At 43.3% G+C, this 20,258-nt stretch overlaps 2 protein-coding genes and 1 non-coding gene across 6 annotated transcripts; 2 read left to right on the top strand and 1 right to left on the bottom strand.

Annotated features, from left to right (window-relative positions):
• The first annotated feature begins 36 nt into the window (after nucleotides 1-36).
• On the top strand, nucleotides 37-10,185 carry znf687b (zinc finger protein 687b). Of its 4 annotated transcripts, none has more exons than XM_038725581.1 (10): nucleotides 37-118; nucleotides 860-3,208; nucleotides 3,989-4,251; nucleotides 4,345-4,529; nucleotides 4,877-5,053; nucleotides 5,193-5,355; nucleotides 5,741-6,097; nucleotides 6,338-6,438; nucleotides 6,930-7,017; nucleotides 8,221-10,185. In XM_038725581.1, exons 2-10 carry the CDS (start codon nucleotides 874-876, stop codon nucleotides 8,827-8,829), a joined length of 4,278 nt encoding a protein of 1,425 aa, XP_038581509.1. In that variant the 5' UTR covers nucleotides 37-118; nucleotides 860-873; the 3' UTR covers nucleotides 8,830-10,185. The 4 variants fall into 4 exon arrangements, with proteins under 4 accessions (XP_038581509.1, XP_038581505.1, XP_038581508.1 ...); XM_038725577.1 differs by having other exon boundaries at nucleotides 3,956-4,251; XM_038725580.1 differs by lacking the exon at nucleotides 37-118 and adding an exon at nucleotides 318-552 and having other exon boundaries at nucleotides 3,956-4,251.
• On the top strand, nucleotides 5,444-5,580 carry LOC119908209. The gene has a single exon (XR_005445236.1). It is a non-coding gene; the product is annotated as a small nucleolar RNA SNORA13 (small nucleolar RNA).
• Nucleotides 10,186-11,859: 1,674 nt separating the features above from the next.
• On the bottom strand, nucleotides 11,860-16,791 carry aqp10b (aquaporin 10b). The gene is given in 8 exon segments (XM_038725576.1): nucleotides 11,860-12,070; nucleotides 12,191-12,408; nucleotides 12,583-12,701; nucleotides 13,866-14,003; nucleotides 15,662-15,788; nucleotides 16,571-16,658; nucleotides 16,660-16,751; nucleotides 16,753-16,791. Coding segments are annotated over 8 exon segments (993 nt in total). The 5' UTR covers nucleotides 16,777-16,791; the 3' UTR covers nucleotides 11,860-11,883.
• Between the last annotated feature and the right edge of the window lie 3,467 nt (nucleotides 16,792-20,258).

Raw genomic sequence — 20,258 nt, 5'->3', positions numbered from 1 at the left:
TCCTCCATACATTTTTCCAGCTCTTTCACAGCCTGATAGGATATCTCTGGTCATGTGACGGGAAGCAAAGCATTTTCAGCTGAAAACGAGCTAGGATAGTCGGGAATCGCATATCCAGGTAAACAATCAAAATACATGAAATATTAAACCAAAATCCCCATCCCAACCATCCTCTTCTGTGACATCGTCGACCCAACGATCACCGGATTGTTACCGCTGTCCAACCCTACCTCAGCAAACCGCTCCAGTTGCTTTTTAATGGCGAGCGCTAGCTAGTTAGCTAAATGACCCCTCTCTGTCTTGGCTGGAGCTCAGCGGCCAGCTAGTCAGCCTCAGTCGGGAAGGAATATCGTTAGCTCAAAATAACCGAGGTCGCTGCTAGAAAACGCTTTCCCGGATGAACTGTTTCTGAAATGGTCACTGCTGCAGAGCGCGGCGTGCACCAGATAACTGAAGCAGTGTTTCCCATTCATAGAAAAATTGGTGCTGAACCTGTTACAAGAGGAGGGTTTGGGTGCAGAAACGCCGTCGCTAACGCGCTAGCTGGCTAATGTAAATGCTAGTGCAGGATTCTTGCTGCTTAGCTAGCTTCCCTGATATGAGGCTGTCCTGCTGTAGCTCTTGTGTTTGTGTAAAAAGAAGGTGCATGCATGAAATTTTATACGCAGAATTTATCTCGAAAATATATAACTTAACATTTTGCGACCATTGAGGATTTTAATATTTTGCATGCTGAGATTTTGTTGCAGGCATTATGCTAGCAAGACAGAGCTAAGGTTTTTGGACAACAACACAGGCAGAGACATGCTAATGTATTTTGTTACTTTCTGCTACTATGTCTGAATTTATGTTTTTGCAGGAGTCAATCCCGGTATGGGGGACATGAAGACCCCAGATTTTGATGACCTGTTGGCAGCATTTGACATTCCTGACATAGACGCCAAAGAGGCCATCCAGTCTGCCCCAGATGAGGCAGAGGGACCCCATGGAGCTGCAGGCCCATCTCTGGGAAAGTCTGATAACGTGGTGGGAGTTGGGTCATCCTTGAGACCACCGAGCCCCTCTGACCCCCAGGCGGACACCTCAATTGTTAGTGTGATTGTGAAGAATAAAGTACGCCTTGAGACTGTGGATGGAGGAGAGGGAGAACCAGACCAGGACCCTATCGATGTGATCGCAGGGGTAGATGTGGGCCCCAGACTAGGCGCGTGTGCCCCTGGAATGGCTGAATCTGTGGCTCTCAACCACAATGGTTTTGGGGTGACTGGTGTCTCCACGCCACTTCCCCTCAGCCAGGCCCAGTCTAATGGAGGGCCGTGGTCACTGAACACCCCTAAAGTGTCTTCAGAAGCAGCGGGTGCGGCTAAGTCTCACAAGCAGGGCGGGAACATTTTCAACAGACTTAAACCGCTTGTGGCGCAGGGGTCTGGAGATCCAGTGGGCCGGGCCAGGAAGATGCAGCTTCTACAGCAGCAGCACCAGCAGCAGCAGGATACAGGCCAAGAGAGGGCAGATGGGGTCAAAGCGTCATTACCTTCATCTTCCTCTCTGTCAGCTGGGTCGTCTCCCCTGGCTGCAGGCGGGCCTGTCGGACTAGCCTCTCCTTTCTTTCCACCTTCCAAGCCTCTGCTTCCCACTCCACCTTCTGCTCTTTCATCACACCCGCTGCACTCATCTCAGCCTTTTAATGGAGCTTCAAAAGGTGGCCCAGCTGGATTTCAGCATCAGCAGATGGATGAGGATGATTCTGACCCTGATTTAGGAAGTCCACTGGTGATCCAAGAGAACTCAGAATCCCCGACTTGCACTCAGCTGAGCCGACGTTACAAGTCTGACTCTGTCTCAACCCAGCCCACATCCTCTACTGCATCTCACCCTAAACCTGGGGACACCCCTTCAGGGGCATCTCTGACTTCATCAACACCTCAGTCTGGCTCAACAGAGAGTCCCCGGGTGGAGGACAGGCATCCAGAACATGTCATAGAGGAGAGAGACTCACCAGAGAGTCCTGAACCAGAGATGCCAAAATCAACTGCTGAAGTCGCAGCTAAGAGGTGCTCCAGCCCTGCACTGGCCTCCACACCACCTCCTCCTGAACTGCGAGAGCCCAAAGAGGAGGAGGAAGAGATGGAAGTGGGGAACGGTACAGAGAAGGTCGTTGATGGCAAAGCTGACAAGGGAGAAAATGCGAGAACAAGTGAGGACAAGTTGGATGGAGATGACGGCAAGCCTAAACCTCTTTCCACTGATGGAGCAGAAGCACACGTTGCGGCACCGGCTGCTTCTGGAGCTCCATCCCGACCCCTCAAAGTCAGAATAAAAACAATTAAAACCTCCACAGGTGGAATCACCAGAACTGTCACAAGGGTAGCGCCTAAAGGTGGTGCTGCAGGGAAAGGTTTGGACCCTAAAGCTCAAACTGGGGAACGTAAGGTGTTGGGAAACAAGGCCCAAAAACTAGAAGCTTCACCTGGTCACATGACAACAACGTCCCAGAAAGTAAGTGCTCTCAATTCTCTCCCTGTGTCTACACTCGCAGCCAGCAGCGTCATGCTAGCTGCCGCCACGAAGGTCCAAAACAAAATGGCTGCTTCTGACAAGGGCAAGGTTTCTGCCACTGCCGTTAGCATCACTAAATCTGCGGCCCTGCCTATAACTCCTGCTGTGGCCTCTTCTCCCAAGTTCTCTGTTGCTGCTGGTGGGATCAGCGTCCGTACAGCCACTAATAAGACAGCTAACGGAGGTAACAGCACCATCATAGGCGGCGCCCTCCAGCCAAACAAACCTGCCTCCATCGTCAACAGCACAGGTGCCGTCATCTCCCGCAGTCAGTCGAGCCTGGTGGAGGCGTTCAACAAAATCCTAAACAGTAAGAACCTTTTGCCCAGCTACAAGCCTGACCTCTCAGCACCTCCACCACCTGAATGGGGTCTCCCGCTCCCAGCCACAGGGTATCGCTGCCTGGAGTGCGGTGATGCTTTCGCCCTGGAGCGCAGCCTGGCTCGACACTACGACCGACGATCACTCCGCATCGAGGTGACCTGCAACCACTGTGCTAAGAGGCTGGCCTTCTTCAACAAGTGCAGCCTGCTGCTGCATGCCAGGGAGCATAAGGAGCGTGGGCTGGTCATGCAGTGCTCACACCTGGTCATGAGGCCTGTCACTGTAGAGCAGATGATTGGACAGCAGGACATAACACCCATTGGTGGTAAGTAGGGCTCCAGCTAACGATTATTTAACGGTTATTCTGTCGTTTATTTTCATGATTAATCGATTAATCATTAAGTCAGTAAACTCACATCATCACAATCACAATTTCCCAGAGCGACATCCTGAAAATGTGTTGTTTTTTTGATTAGAAGTCAGAGATAAAACTAGGTTTTCAGTTCTCCCATTTTGATGAGTAGGGAACTAATGAGACTAATGACGTAATCCACTATTCATTGCAGGCCTAGTATAAGTTCTGCATGAAGTGTGTTTGATGTTTACATTCAGTTGTGTTGTTTACATCTGGGCTCCAATCCAACAATTATTTTCTCAATTCATTTTTTGGTTTGTGAAATGGCAATATCCATCACAATTTCCCAGAGCCCCGGGTGACGTCTTCAAATCGTTTGTTTTAGCCGAACAAGTCCAAAACCCAAAGATATTCACTTTACTGGCATAAAAACTGAAATGAGGAGCTGGAACCTGACAACTTTTGGCATTTCTGCGTAAAAAATGACACAAGATTGATTATCAAACTAGTTGCAGATCAATTTGGTTGATCGACTAATCTTTTTCAGCTCTACATCATACATTTTTATTTCTGTTAGTATAGAGTCATGAGAGAACCACAGAAAACTTGGTGGTCTGGTAATAATTCATGAAAAAAAACATGCATCATTTGTTTGTGATTCATCTCCATTGACCACGTCCCATGTGTGTCTTCTGATTTCCATCTTTGCCTGACCAGGCCTGCTCTCCTCTTCGTCCTCCTCTCCTCCAGTCTCCTCTCCTTCTACCACACCAGGGGGCCCCGCTGTCTCTGCCAACTCCAGCCCGATGAAGGATGCTTCGTCTCCAGCAGCAGCTCAGCCTCGAACGGTCCGCCGTGCACCTCAGGGCCCCCAGGCACTGATGCCTCTGCCTTGCAAGAAGGCTGAGGGGCTGCAGTACAACAACTTCAAATGTCCAGAGTGTCAAACACAATTCTCAGGCAAGGCTGAGCTGGTCACCCACTTCCAGCAGATCAGAGCTGCTCCCAACTCAGTGAGTCTATGTTTTGTGCTGCGGATACCTGCAGTTATGAAATGCCGGTGGTCGTCGATTGTTTTGAATGATTTTCCTTTACTTCTGTTTCAGACATGCACGCAATGCACGCCTCCCATGATGCTGCCTAACTCGTGTGCCGTGTCCGCCCACCAGAGGATCCATAAACACAGAGCGCCTCATGTCTGTCCTGAGTGTGGTGGCATCGCCCGGCAGGCCAGCTTCCAGACCCACCTGGAGGAGGCCTGTCTGCACTTTGCCAGGCGCATTGGATACAGGTGTGGAGACGCTTCCCAAAACCAGCATTAAGACCAGCCATCATAACCCATATTTTTATAATAATTGCTAAATGATCCTATAACATAGTTATAGTAAGTGATGTCTATGCCTTGAGTTGATGCCCCAACAAGAAAGACCATTATTTATTTCAGATAGACCAGTATTGTTTTTAGGTGACAAATCACTTCCTGTCAACTGATGTAATTTGAGTCTGAATTCGTCTTAATCTGCACATCCAAGACAGATCTGAGAAGGAGTGATCACTGAATATCAAGTCAAAATTCAGTTGTATAAAAATGTGTCTGTATATGAGTACATCATAGCATGTACCATGGTCTTTGTCAAGGTGCTCGAGCTGCCAGGTCGTGTTCGGAGGGTTGAACTCCATCAAGTCCCACATTCAGACTGCTCACTGCGAGGTCTTCCACAAGTGCCCCAGCTGCCCCATGGCCTTCAAGTCTTCCCCAAGCGCCCAGAGCCACATTAGCACCCAGCACCCAACGCTCACTGGAGGGCAGGCCAAGTACGTGTTCTGCTACTACCAAAACATATGTGTAATATTTACAACCCACGTGTAGAGAAGTTTCCTCAGAGGATGTTTGAAAAGTGTAGTCAAGTTTTGCAAATAGACCCTCTAAAATATGTTTTTTCTCCTTTTGCAGAATGATCTACAAGTGTGTGATGTGTGATACGGTTTTTACTCAAAAACCCTTGCTCTACATGCACTTTGACACTCATTTAGCCAAGCAAAAAGTGCATGTGTTCAAGTGTCCTGACTGCACCAAGCTCTACGCCCAGAAAGGATCCATGATGGAGCATATTAAGGTGTGATGAGTAAACATTCAGAGATCATAGAATTTAGAAGTTGAATAGATGCAACATATTGTCACTGCAAATCATGAATTAGCCTTTTTGCCTTTTATGTGTTGCCCATTCATTGCTTTCTACAGTGAATGTGGTGTCAACAAAGGCATACAGCAATTTCTTGGATCGGCCTTAGCAAGGTTCCTCTCCGGTGACCTTGTCTTAAGTTCTATACCAAGTACAGTAATTACTTTAGTAATGGGAATTATTTGTGAGTCAGATTATCTTTTTGTGTGCCAGTTGCAGTAGTAGTAGGAGTTGTTGATATTTTTAAAGGTAAGTGAATGAATTATAAATACTCTGTATATCTTTGTGCTCTCTCACACTTTACTGTCTTCCCCCTCAGACCGCTCACAGAGGACAATCAGCCAAACAGACAGAGCCTCAGTCGGATGCGTCCAACCCTGCTTCAGCCCCGGCAAACGCATCTGGCCCCTCTGGCGTCAAATCAAAATCCTCTGGAAAACCTGATAATTCTGATGGAGAAGACTGGGGGCGGGAACAGGAAGAGGAGGAAGACGAAGAGGAAGACGACGACGATGACGACGCAGACGAGGACTACGAGGCTCCGGGGAATCAGCCGGCCTCTGCGGGGGGCAGCACTCAGCCCCCTGCCCAGACTGAGTGGACCTGCCCCCAGTGTCAGACCACCTTCACTGACAACGAAGACTATCTGAGTCATGTGAAGATGGAGCACGGCAAGGTGTGTCACACTACTATTATTTACTTTAATCTGATTGTGCTGAATCGGTTTCAGTGCACCAAATTTGAGCTGTTTTAAAATGACCTCTGATCGTGGATGGTAAAGCAGAAAAAGAACCACCCATGCTTGGATGGGGGCTGTTGTTAATTTCCTGTCCGTACTGTAGCACATTTGACTGAGACTTACTATCTTTTTATCTTATCTCCCTCTGCCTCTCTGTGTGTGTTGCCAACTCCAAAGTTCCCATGTCGTATTTGTGGAGGCACGTTCAGCACGTCATCCAGCCTGAGACGCCACGAGCGCGTCATTCATGAGGGCAACAAGAGAGTCTTCCATTGCCAGTGAGTCACTTGAACTTTCATCAGATACATGTTTTGTAGTTCAACTATGATTTTAAATGTTTTCTCTTTTTCAATTTAGGTATGTTAATCAGTAGAGGTAGACTGACAGATTGGCCATATTAGCTTATTGCAGATACACCTGTATCGTGTATATTGTTGACCAATAAGTAACAGGAAATTTTAGTAGAGAAATGCTGAACTAGGTTGAGGTCATTCAGAAAACGTGAGCACTGAAAAGTGCAGTATGTATCTTGCTCGTAATTCTTTAGAAGAACAAATGTAAGGGATTCCTATGAAAATAGGTGTTTAAGTTAAGTGTTTGTTAAAACAAATACTGTTGGCTGATAGGTTATCAAATTTATATTGATATCAGTATAGGTCTTAAAAATGCAGTATTGATTAGGATATATTACTTAGGTGTAGAATTTTTATAATGGGACGCAATGTCAGTGCTGGATGAAGTGATTTAACCCTGCTTAATCATTTTTCAGATATTGCACAGAAGGCAAACGAACCTTTGGCAGTCGGTTCTTACTGGACAAGCATATTCGGCTCCATCACAGAACCTCAGATGGACAGGTGAGTCAAGACAGCGTAGTATAAATCTGTGTACCAACTATACATAGACATTCAAAAACAGGTTTTGTAGTGTCCACACTGGAAAATACAATATAAGATACATAACTATGTTTTCAGTGGTGTGTAAAGACCTTAATGAACAGTTATGTTTTTATTAGCTTAGAATGAGTCATTTCTATCTACATAACCGCGGGTCCCCCGTTCCATGGAGGTCGTCCTGTTTGTATTGTAGCCGAAAACGGACAAACAGCGCTATAGATCTTCGTCATCAAAGAAGTAAAAACATGATGAAGCCAGACATGTGGGGACAGATGCAGACAGATAACAGCAGAAATAAAGCATATAATCATTGTGGATATTCCCAGATGGAAGGCTCTGATGTTTTCTGCTGGACAGGTAATTAAGTTAGTGATGCAAAATGCTTTAGCGATGCAAATGAAAGCTGTTGTTTGATAGCTTTAGCTAGAAGCTGGCCATAATCACCAAGAGAGGTGACGTGTTTCCCCTCTCAGAGTGTTGTGAAATATATAGTTGGATTGTAATTTCATTAACATTATTCTTCAGTGTGTGTTTTGGCTTTGCTGTCGACAGAAATGTGCCGCTTACATTCGTGAGACAATCACCTGATTAATTCGCTATAAAATGGTAACGTAAATTACAGCATAGAAGCTCCCATCAGCTGGCTAAACCTTTACTTCCTTTGTAGAAAAACTATGTAGTTGGATTGTAATGTAACATTACAACGTAAGTTTCTCCAGGCTTTGGCTTTGCGTGGACATAAATGTGTCTGTTACGTTCGTGATACAATCAGCTGATTAATTGGCAATGAAACCGTAACCTAACGTTACAGCTGGAGGCTCAGATAAGCCAGCTAAACTTTTACTGCCCTAGAAAAAATTGTTATTTGGATTGTAATTTTTAACTGTGTCTTGGTTTTGCTACGTGGGCATAAATGTGCCGGTTACCTTTTGTGAGACAATCAGCTGATTATTATTGGAAATAAAACAGTACAGCATGGAAGTTCAGAGTTGAGTGAGGAGTTTTTTACAATTTGCAACCCTCACCACTAGATGTCACTGAAACGTACACACTTAACCTTTAAAATGTTTGATTCTGTTATTACAAAACTGTAGATTTGTTCATTTTAACTGCAGAAACAGCATACTGTATACATAAAGTATGTCTCCTTTTTTGTGTCCTCAGGGTCCCCCCATGACAAGGAAGCGTGCAGCCACAGGGGGAGAGGGACCAGGTAGCTCCTCAGAACAAGACGGTGAGGGCGGACCTCCTGGAGGCAGGGCAAGAGACGAGGAAGAAAACGCCACCGAGGATGGTGAGGAAGGTGCAGGTCCTGCAAAAAGAACAAGGGCGTCCATTGCGTCGACATCATTGGCACCCAACGAGCTGGAGGAGGAAGACAACATTTTCCGTTGCGTCCCCTGTGGCTTCTCCACCGAGGACGGGGCGGAGTTTCAGCGCCACATCCCCCAGCATCGGGCAGACACCGCCTCCTTCCAGTGCCTGCAGTGTGGCGTCTGCTTCGCGTCGGCCGGCTCTCTCAGCAGGCACCGCTTCATTACTCACCGCGTACGGGACACCCAGAGCGACGCAGACCGCAGCACCCCACGCGCTCATGGCTCTCTTGACGGCTCGCCCGCTGCCTCCCCTCAGGCGCAGGGCGAGGACGGAGAGGGGAATATGAGCTGCAAGGTGTGCGGCCGGCGTTTCGACAAGGCCTCGGACCTCAACACCCACTTCAGGACCCACGGCATGGCCTTCCTCACCGCACACAAGACAGACAAGCCCCAGTAGAGGGTGGGGGGCGGGTCCTTTGAGACCAACAGATCGTCTACAGTGAGGAGTCAAGGGTCATGGCAGAGGAGAGAAGCTGTAGGATATGAATGTTGATCCCGAGATGAAACAGAGCTGCTTCTTGTGCAGTTTTTTTAGCCACCATAAACAGTTTAACTCTATCTATGGCACCTCTTCTGTGCAATTGTAATTGCATGTTTGATCATGTTACTGGTCACTTGACTGAACACACCTGTGATGGACTCTTAAGTGGAAAGGCTCTCTGAAAAAGCCCCCTACCCAAGTAAAGCATTTATATATCAGCCATATCGTGTCTAATATGTCTAGTCCTTTCATTCCAATCACTCACTCTGCACTGACTGTAGCCACCTGCCTGTTTTTAACACTTAAATACATGCACCTCCCACTGTACTCCTGACAGCTGTAGTGCAGATAGTTTTGTACTTTATATTGTTCATGGTATTCATACTTGTTTGCTTCAAGTCCATGCTCATTTTCCCCGGCATTCAGTTGTATGTTGAGATCAGTTTTACCAGCTCTCGAGGCTGGTAAACCTGATACCAAGACATCTGAAGCATGAAAGGGAGGTGTTTGAAGAATTTGACACTGACTTTTAAGTTGCTATATTTATTTATACAAAAACACATCACTGCTGTTGGTATTTGTGTAAGTCAAACCTTACTTGACATGGTGCGACTGGCCTGCAACAGAGACATGAGAATCTCTGAAAGCATGTCGTTGGGAGATGAGGTTACTGAAGGTCTGTAACCTGTGTAGTGTGAATAATGTGATGTTGTTAATCGTTAAGCTAGAAGAAGAGAGGTAAGGCTTCCTGCCAGTAGTCTAAGTGTACGAGTTTTGCCATGTAAATACATATTACACTAAAAGAAAGCGTTCTGGTTTTAGTAACTTGCTATGATAATGTGAATACGTATAGTATTTGTACTTGTACTGTTCCCTTTTTTTTCTCCAAACAATTTGAAGTTTAACAGAAAAAAAGAATTCCCCCCCAGAGGTAGCTATACATTGTAATTACAAAGCATAGGGAGAGCGTGGGGGTTGTGTTGTCTTAATGTGTATGAATACAAATGTTTATCTCTTTGAGACAGTTCTTTTTTTATCTACAGAATCAGTGCTTGCCGTACTCACATTACTTTTGTATGTTTTCAAAATTCATGGTCACAGGATGGAGGCCTATGAGTGGATGTTCTTTTGTTTGTATCTTTTATATGTCACTATCATATTTATATAGCTCAATAGTGGAAATTTCATGTCATTTTCTTTTCCATGGTTGTGGTCTGCTTGCTGAAATGCCATACACTTTTGTGCTGTTTCGAAATAAATGTGTAAAAGAGACGATTGACTTGTGCAGCAGGTTCATCTGCAGAGTTAGTATTGCATTTGGAGCAGTGTTTGCAGCTTATTTGTTTACAAATTGGAAAACAGTTCATATTGCATTCACCTATAATTCATATTCTTGATGAATAAGACTTTAAACACAGTGGTATTTTGAGCTAAATGTTAAGATGCCGACGTTTAGTAGGCATGTTTATACAATGTTCATTCTTAGTTTAGTTTTTAAAATTTGCTATTTACCACTATTCATAAAGTACAGCTGAGCCTGATGGGAATGTCATTCGTTTTGAATGTATTTACCAGATGATGGAGCTAGATGAAAAGTCAGGAGAACACCAAAGTCAAAATAATTTATCCTAAAGGTGCTGGAGTGGACCACAAAAATCATTAGGATTCATCCTTTGGGGAATGTCTGTACAACATTTAATGCCAATCCATCTTGTAAATGGTTAATTTTATAGGATAAGATGAAAACATTGACCTGTGACACTACATGAAAAGTTAGAGGTCACCACAGTCAGTAGGATTCATGCTCTTAGGGACCATGAACATTATTTCAAAGCAATCCATCCAATAATTGATGGAAACTAGATTTAGTTGTATGTGTAATTACGCTACAAAACTAGTTTTCTGCCATCAGAACCAATCTGTGTTCCAAAAAATCAATCACAGACATTTACAAAGAGAGCTTCAGTGGGGATCACACCATAAAAAGTATTTACTATATACAGTGAGGAAAATAAGTATTTGAACACCCTGCTATTTTGCAAGTTCTCCCACTTAGAAATCATGGAGGGGTCTGAAATTGTCATCGTAGGTGCATGTCCACTGTCAGAGACATAATCTAAAAAAAAATATCCAGAAATCACAATGTATGATTTTTTAACTATGATACAGCTGCAAATAATTTTTGCTGTATTTGAACACCTGTCTATCAGCTAGAATTCTGACTCTCAAAGACCTGTTAGTCTGCCTTCAAAATGTCCACTTCCACTCCATTTATTATCCTAAAGCATCATGCTTTGGGGGTGTGTTTCTGCACATGGGACAGGGCGACTGCACTGTATTAAGGAGAGGATGACCGGAGACATGTATTGCGAGATTTGGGGGAACAACCTCCTTCCCTCAGTTAGAGGGAAGGAGGGTTGAAGATGGGTCGAGGCCGGGTCTTCCAACATGACAATGACCCGAAGCACACAGCCAGGATAACCAAGGAGTGGCTCTGTAAGAAGCATGTCAAGGTTCTGGCGTGGCCTAGCCAGTCTCCAGACCTAAACCCAATAGAGAATCTTTGGAGGGAGCTCAAACTCCATGTTTCTCAGCGACAGCCCAGAAACCTGACTGATCTAGAGAAGATCCATGTGGAGGAGTGGGCCAAAATCCCTCCTGCAGTGTGTGCAAACCTGGTGAAAAACTACAGGAAACGTTTGAGGCTACTGTACCAAATATTAACATTGATTTTCTCAGGTGTTCAAATACTTATTTGCAGCTGTATCATACAAATAAATAGTTAAAAAATCATACATTGTGATTTCTGGATTTTATTTAATTTTTTTTTTAGATTATGTCTCTGACAGTGGACATGCACCTACGATGACAATTTCAGACCCCTCCATGATTTCTAAGTGGGAGAACATGCAAAATAGCAGGGTGTTCAAATACTTATTTTCCTCACTGTGTGTGTATGTCATTTTACCACTACATTTTAGTACTGGGTTTTTCACAGTCTGCCTCCAGGTCCTGCAGCTCGAGCCCTGTTCTCCCCTCTGTAGCCTCCTGCCAGGGAGGATGGTGGACTTCAATCATCAGCTCGTACATCAATGTTCCCAGCATTGCCCCGACACATGGAGCCACTATTGGTACCCACCACCAACCACCTCCAGCCCTGCAAAATAATAGGGTGATATAACAATCAGACTTGATATCAATCAATAAATCCATTAACGTGGGGCAACAAAGTGATAATTCCATTGTTTAAATACTTGTAATACCAAAAACGACTAACTTGAAAACATCCACTCCCCAGCCGGCGATGTACGTGAACAATCTAGGCCCAAAATCCCTTGCCGGGTTGAGGGCATAGCCGCTGTTGGAGCCCATTGAGATGCCAATAACCAGCACTGCTGCGCCTACCAGTACAGGCTGAAAACCGTCAGGGAGGGAGCTGTTTTTCTGGTCCCCGAGAGCCAGGACACACAGCAGCAGCGCAGCTGTGCCTATCACCTGAATAACAGGGCCAAAGTATTCACACACTGGAACTGGTGTGCATAGTGGTGAGATCAAGTTCCAGTACATAACTTATGATGTTCAAACCTGACTGAGTTTTGGTGTTTTGGCTCGACAGATTCAAGTGACATTTAAAATTACTTCACCCTGATGGGAGTGACTGTATCTGACCTGGTCAACAACCCCTCCCCACACACTGAGGTAGTCAGCTGGGTAGGTGGAGAATATGCCTGCTGTGGCAGTGGGACCCGTCACTGTCAGCTCACCTCCGCTGTACGCCCAGATGGCATCTCATCACACATGCAAAAACACATACAAACGTGTACTATTACCAGACATCTATTCATACTACACTAACATTAAAGCACATTTCTAGTGATATTCTATATTTTTGTTGTCAACAAATATATATTTTTTTAATCACAAATGATAAACAGTGGATGGTTGAATATAATGAGTCATAGAAATAAAACTATTTGAAGTCTGGTGGTATGACAGCAGATACTTCTATATTTCTTGCCAGATGGCAGCAGGGTGAACAGGCTGTGGCTAGGGTGGGTACTGTCATTTGGCACCTCACCTCACCGATATCACTGATGCTCTGTAGATGGGTACCAATGATCTTCTGAGCGTTTTTATTCACCCGCTGCAGAGCCCTCCGGTTCTGGGCTGTGCACATACCAGTTAGTGATGTTTTGTATTGTAAAAGTTAACAAGAACTTGGAACAGGAATTTTGCTTAAGAAATACAGCTGTTTTTGAGCTTTATTTTTTTCAAAGACAACTTTTTAATGCCTCTTAGAGATGTGAGATTTCTTGATATGAAGTCTCATCATTGTTAAAAATCTGACCGATGATGGCGGTGTTGTCCACAAACTTCCCGACAGAGCTCTCTCCATGTCAGGGAAAACAGTTGTGGGTGTACAGCATGAAGAGGAGGGGGTAACCGCCAATCTGAATTATCTGGGGTCTGCTTGTGAGGAAGTCCAATATCCAGTTGCAGAGTGTTGTACTCAAGCCCAGAGTGCTATGTTTGCTGATCAGTTTCATGGGGGAGATTGTGTTGAACGCTGAGCAGAAATCAACACACATCATTCTGATGTAGGTGTTGTTTTTGTCAAGGTGTGTGAGGGCTGAGTGGAGGGCAGGGGAGATGGCATCCTCTGTGTGTCTATTGGTTCTGAAAGCAAACTGGTGAGGGTCCAGGCTGACTACAGTGCCTATCTGCTTTTGGAAATTGTTTTGCCTTTTCAGAGAATTAAACAATACTTGTGACCTGTCTTTCTTGAGTAGGAAAGAATGGGCTTGGGGCTGAATGCCACAGACACTGCAAAACTGTTGGTCTTGGTCTTTTTATGAGATTTGTTGACAATGAGAAAAAAAGTGGCAACCCAATATGAACTCTAACTGTGAACCTATAGAACATTTCTTATTGCAGCATTGCTGAAAACTTACCATAGTACTGAAGGCCAACCGTGGCTGCTGCCAGAAATGCTCCAAACACTTGAAAGAAGACGTAGAAAGGTAGCTTTATCCAGGGGTGTCTGCCCAACATGCACAAGCTCAGAGATACAGCCGGGTTCAGATGGGCGCCTTATGGATGAAAACACACCGATAATCTACAATCTGCATATTTCTGTTGTTGTACAACATTATTAGGGGTAAAGAAGGGGTCAGACAAAGAGGGAGTTGTTCTTTTTTTTCCTTTTGGCTGCAGGCAGGTTAATCTTAACTTATTTTGGAAGAGTTTTTAATGTCCTACATTTGTATTTTAGTCTGCCTGCTGTATAGTTAATATTTAAATAAATAGATCGAAAAGACCATAGTTCTTAAAAGTGCCATATGCATTTTTAATGTATACATTTGTGGCACACATTGGAAGTTCCTTTAAAAGGAGTACTCCATCAGTTTAGCATTACTCTCATAACACTGTCGGACTCACCATGTGCAGTTTAAAAAAAGATCAAATCAAACAACACAATATAACTCCAAGTCAATCACACTCCTGTGAAATCAAACTGGCCACTTAGGAAGCAACAATGATTGACAATCAATTTCACATGCTGTTGTGCAAATGGAATAGACAACAGGTGGAAATTATAGGCAATTAGCAAGACACCCCCAATAAAGGAGTGGTTCTGCAGGTGGTGACCACAGACCACTTCTCAGTTCCTATGCTTCCTGGCTGATGTTTTGGTCACTTTTGAATGCTGGCGGTGCTTTCACTCTAGTGGTAGCTTGAGACGGAGTCTACAACCCACACAAGTGGCTCAGGTAGTGCAGCTCATCCAGGATGGTTCACACTGAGCACATGTGACAGACGTGAGAGAGTCTGGAGACGCCGTGGAGAACGTTCTGCTGCCTGCAACATCCTCCAGCATGACCAGTTTGGCGGTGGGCCATTAGGTACCGAGATGAGATCCTCAGACCCCTTGTGAGACCATATGCTGGTGTGGTTGGCCCTGGGTTCCTCCTAATGCAAGACAATGCTAGACCTCATATGGCTGGAGTGTGTGAGCAGTTCCTGCAAGAGGAAGGCATTGATGCTAAGGACTGGCCCGCCCGTTCCACAGACCTGAAACCAATTGAGCACATCTGGGACATCATGTCTCGCTCCATCCACCAACGCCACGTTGCACCACAGACTGTCCAGGAGTTGGCAGATGCTTTAGTCCAGGTCTGGGAGGAGATCCCTCAGGGGACCATCCGCCACCTCATCAGGAGCATGCCCAGGTGTTGTAGGGAGGTCATACAGGCATGTGGAGGCCACACACACTACTGAGCCTCATTTTGACTTGTTTTAAGGACATTACATCAAAGTTGATTGGCCTGTAGTGTGGTTTTCCACTTTGATTTTGAGTGTGACTCCAAATCCAGACCTCCATGGGTTGATAAATTTGATTTCCATTGATAATTTTTGTGATTTTGTTGTCAGCACATTCAACTATGTAAAGAAAGGAGTATTTAATGAGATTATTTCATTCATTCAGATCTAGGATGTGTTATTTTAGTGTTCCCCTTTTTTCTTTTTTTTTTGAGCAGTGTAGTTTATCACACTTCACACAGCTCCCTCTGGAGCCACAAAAGGCTTTTTACATATTTCACATTTGCAGTAACTCCACAACCCCTGTAAACAGACGTTGTTGTGTTAAATTAGTGGAGTTAGTCTTTATGGATTTTTTTTTTTTTACAGTAGAAACAGAAGGTTTAGCCCCCCTCACCTCTCAAATAACTTTCATACAATGCCTCACCTGAGACTCCACGAGATACAAAGACCCCAAATGTCACTCCCAGAGCAAATCCCAGATTGATTGACAGGTACTGCCCCTTCTTATCTTGCGTTGTGGTCACCTGGGCAACGGAGCCACATCCAAACAGCTGCAATTACATGAGATGAAGAGCCGTATTAGTGGAAGAAACATAAACCAACCTGAAAAACAATCTGCATGACTTATTTACGCTTTACACAGAAAAGTTCTGGCACAGATAAGCAAAACAAACAGCGTTGCCTTGGAATATAATCTCCTTTTTTATGAACTTGATTGCTAAGGAACTTGCTTTATGATTTGTGTTGTAAATGCTCACTTTCCAGCCAGCAGAGACGAACAAACATCCCTGCTTATTACAAATCACTGATGAGCAACATTTTCGCCACCCTCATTCTTTATCCTCCACCCGTCACCTTACCCATCCTCCCACTCACTCACTCGCTCACTGGCACCCCCTCTTTCATTCTGTATCTCTCTTTCTTTCAGGCCAAAGTCCTTGGTTATCCATTGTGTGGATTAACTAACAAAACATGGAGAGTGAGCATGTAATTGTTTTAGGAAAAAACTCTGTTGATGTTGAGTTTACTTTACAAGTGAGACTTACAGGATGAACTGGTAGAGAAGAAAATCACATTTTCTGCATTTTACAGCTTCAATTAAATGCAAAAGGCTGCATCTACTAGCCTATGACTTTGCCTCAGCAGGTTTTTGTTGAGGCATTTTAAATACTGAAGCACACTAAGTATTGGCATTGACTTAAAGAGTGAATCTTTTGCTTTACGTAAAAAGTGCATGCATTATAAAAAGATACACATGGTCAACCTCTCTTAAATATACCTTAAGGGTGTCTCATGCAACTAACTTAAGTTTAGATTTTTTTTAAATACTCACAATCAGCACGTAGACTCCGAGGCATTCAGCCATGCACTCCCTGACCAGTTTGTTTCTGATCTGACACTTTCTCAACAGCCTCTCCATCCTCTGCACCATCCAGCCACAGGTGAACATTCAGAGCGGGGACGCTGTCATCAGGTGGATCTGACCCGCACAGCACTGCACAGTCTGCCTGCCTCACTGAGCAGAGTTTGCCCTTTCATACTTGAGCTGTAGGATACGTCACACACTTTATGGTATCGGCCGGAGGTGGTGGTGGTGTTTGTGAGCATGCATGAGAGGAAAATAGTTTATTTTGTAAGATATCCTGATCCTTACTGGATGAAAAATACTCTCCTCTACTCTACACAGAACTGGCCTTGCACCCTTCGGTCAGTTTGCTGTGGTCTCACCTGATCGGAATTGGCTCTGATTGTTCTTATCATTTGATTGGTTAATACATTTATTTTTATTTTATTTTTTTTTATGCAAACAGGATCTGACCCTAACAGCTCAGCATTCTTCATCTGAAACCTAAAGTGTTTACAAAAGGTCAAGCAAAGTATATATCTTTCTTGATTCACAACGTATTTTGTTTATTTGTAACAACATGTTTTATGTGCAGCATTGCAGCAGTATAAATTACCACAGAATAATAAAGATGATGAGAGCTGGATCTCTCTTTGGCTAGAACCACATGCTTGGACCTTTATCACTGTAAGTTGTGATAAGAGTCATTACTTATCTCACAGACATGAAACAGATAAGCAACAACATTTATACTGTAGATTTTTTATGTTTATTATTCATGTGATTCATATCAAGTGTATCTATTTTATACACCCTCAATTTTGTTGGACCTTTCAACTGGTGCCAACAGTGGAGTAAATCACTGCAAATTTAGTTCAGTTCAGGTATGACCATCAAATTAATGACACAGGATAGGAGATGACATGTATAGGTATAGTATAATCAAGTCTCATAAAAGATATTTCATCTTTACTTTATGGTCTAAAAGCCTCTGTAGAATAAGTTTAAAAGTCTTACAAACCTATTGGTTACCTGTGAAAATAACCTACCTTCTAAAAGGGAAAACCAGAGGAAGAATGTGAATGAAGGGGAAACAGCATGAATATGCTACACATGCATCCTGCATTGCACTTTCTGATCATTCACAAGCTTCTTTTTTTTTTAACCTAGTAACAGGTACCAAGAAACAGCTGAATGCACATAAATCAACAAAAGTGCTCATACAGAAATGGGCACATATTAATGACAATCAAGGGTTGTCAAAAATCCACTGACAGCTGAAGCTGAACACTTTATTTGACATGGATACAGGTATCTATGTCAAATAAAGTGGGGACAATTGGACTACATAAGGCAGCAAGAAAAATGCTAACACTGGAATTAGCTAATAAATCTTTTTTTATTATTTATCTGCATGTAAATCTAAGCCCACCTCATGCTCATCTTGATTTCTGATTGCACTTTCTGGTGATTTCTGCACATTACAGGCTTAAAAACAGGTGTGTTGCTCAAATGTTCTTTATGTTGTTTCTATGTTGGCCTTTTGGAAGCCCTGTTTTCTGCTACATTCATACAACATTTGAAAATTAAAGGCACCTTTCTTTGGTTCAGCCAGTGTCAGGACTCTGTTATCTACAATGATTTCTAGATATCATTATCTAGTTCTATAAGGCCTCAGATCATTGATTAAGTTGTAAAGTTAGGGCAGAGGATGGAAATGAGTTTAGATAGCAGGGAAGGTTCACCTTGAAAAAGCTGAACCTGTAAAAGATTGGAAATTCTTATTAATGGGAATTGATGACTTTTAATGCTTTACTGTCCACACAGGAGCACAAATATGTTAGTAGCTGCGTGAGGATACTACGTTGTATAAATCCTATGTTTATGAAAATGTTGTGCAAGGACGGTTCTTTCTGAAGTAGAGTGTACTGCCTATTTTTCCAAGCAAAACTCAAAACTACAATTATCTCCACTCCCCTCATGAGGGCAGATTTGACAGAACACGACAAGAGCAATGAGACCTTTTGATATCTCACGCATGAAAGTATGTTTCTTTTTCTTTTAAACTGAACATCAGTTAATGTTCTTTCCGTATCAAAGACATCTCAGATAAAGCATGTGGAAACCACAAACCTGACCTATGCCTCTACGCCTTATATAGAGGTCCATTTTTGAGAAGGACTGAGAAAGGAGAAAGGGCAGGGGAGGAGAAGAAGAAGAAGGGGAATAAGCTAAATAAGATGGGGAGATGAGAAGATGTGGAATGCAGTCACGCTTTGATAAAAGAGCTTAAGTGATGAGCGGCTGATAAGGCTCAATTCCAATTTGGAGAGATCAAGACTGTTATCAGCTTGGTAGAAACAGGATGGCGTGCAAAGAAATGACAAGAACTGGACAAGCTGCGTTTACTGTCAGTGTTTTGATTACGTCACGTTTCACTTCAGTTCACTGGCATCAAATGTTTGAAATTCCTTCCAGTACGGCAATATGACAGTAGTAAACATTGTATTTTAAATTCAACCTAAACCAACTTGTTCAATGTCCTCCAGTTTATTCACTACACATTTTACAGCTGCTCTGTCCAAACCACTTTGTTTCACTTCTCTATACCACAAGCTGACAAAGCTGTCCTTGCTGCACAAACTATCCTGGCACAATGGACCACAATCATACACTGCAATAGCATTTGTCTGAGTGTACATATATACATATTTGTATTCCCCTAAAAATCACTGAATGTTACTGGGAAGGATAAAAGCTACAGGTGGAGGACAGACACACACCCCAACCCGATCATTAAGTTACATCGTCCCCCGCAAAACAAGGCTACAAAAATAAAATTAATATAAATGAAACTGGATGAGGTTGCCCTTTTTGGACTATGTGAGTTAAGTAGTAGTAGTACAAAGGCAGGATCTGCAATCCAAGGTTAAGCATTTATGCATACACACAAAATAGTTTGGGACTTGCTTCCTATTTGTCCCATGCTATAGGCTCATTCTATTACATATTAATGTGAATTTAAATTGTCTGACATCATTTAAATAGTAGATGATTATGTATTTCACATTGTGTAATCAGAACAATTTTAAGAGTTACAATGGCTGCCAGTTCAAGGAGCCATTGTAAAGTATGTATTGTAATTATATGTGCCCCGTACTTCTGACACCTGATATCACCTTACTATGGCCGATGGAACATCAAGGACCACAATGGAAATAAGTCCTAGACTTTTTCGCGTTATCCTTGACAATTTCTTCACATGCAAGTCATTGATCATACATGTGTTTTATCTTGTCAAATAAACTAAAGACTGTAGTGTTTGCTAGTTCCTGAAACCAAAGCATTAACTTAAAATTGGTAAAATAATAACTGTAAACAAATCATGTTAAAAGTGACACTAACTTTTGCTAATTCGGCAAACTGACTCTGTAAATCTAAAGTTTGCTCACATTAAAATCTGCCAACATTAGCCATCATAAGCTAAGCCCAGATGTAGTAAGGCTGTAGCAACAAAACCTCTAAATGTATTGAATTGAACCACGCGTTTTTATTTATAGTGAATTCACTTACTTTTAAGACGGTGCCATTTCTTATTTTAGAAGTTGTGTTGAAAGTGGTCAAAAACAACAGGCAAATAACAAGGGTTTAAATACTGTATATTAAGACTCTTTAT

Source organism: Micropterus salmoides, unplaced genomic scaffold (genome assembly GCF_014851395.1).
Source record: "Micropterus salmoides isolate LMB-PRFRI ecotype aquatic unplaced genomic scaffold, ASM1485139v1 Ms_hic_scaffold_17, whole genome shotgun sequence".
Taxonomy (NCBI): Eukaryota; Metazoa; Chordata; class Actinopteri; order Centrarchiformes; family Centrarchidae; genus Micropterus; species Micropterus salmoides.
The sequence above is the reverse complement of the archived record's forward strand: the minus strand, read 5'-3'. Positions and strand labels throughout refer to the sequence as shown.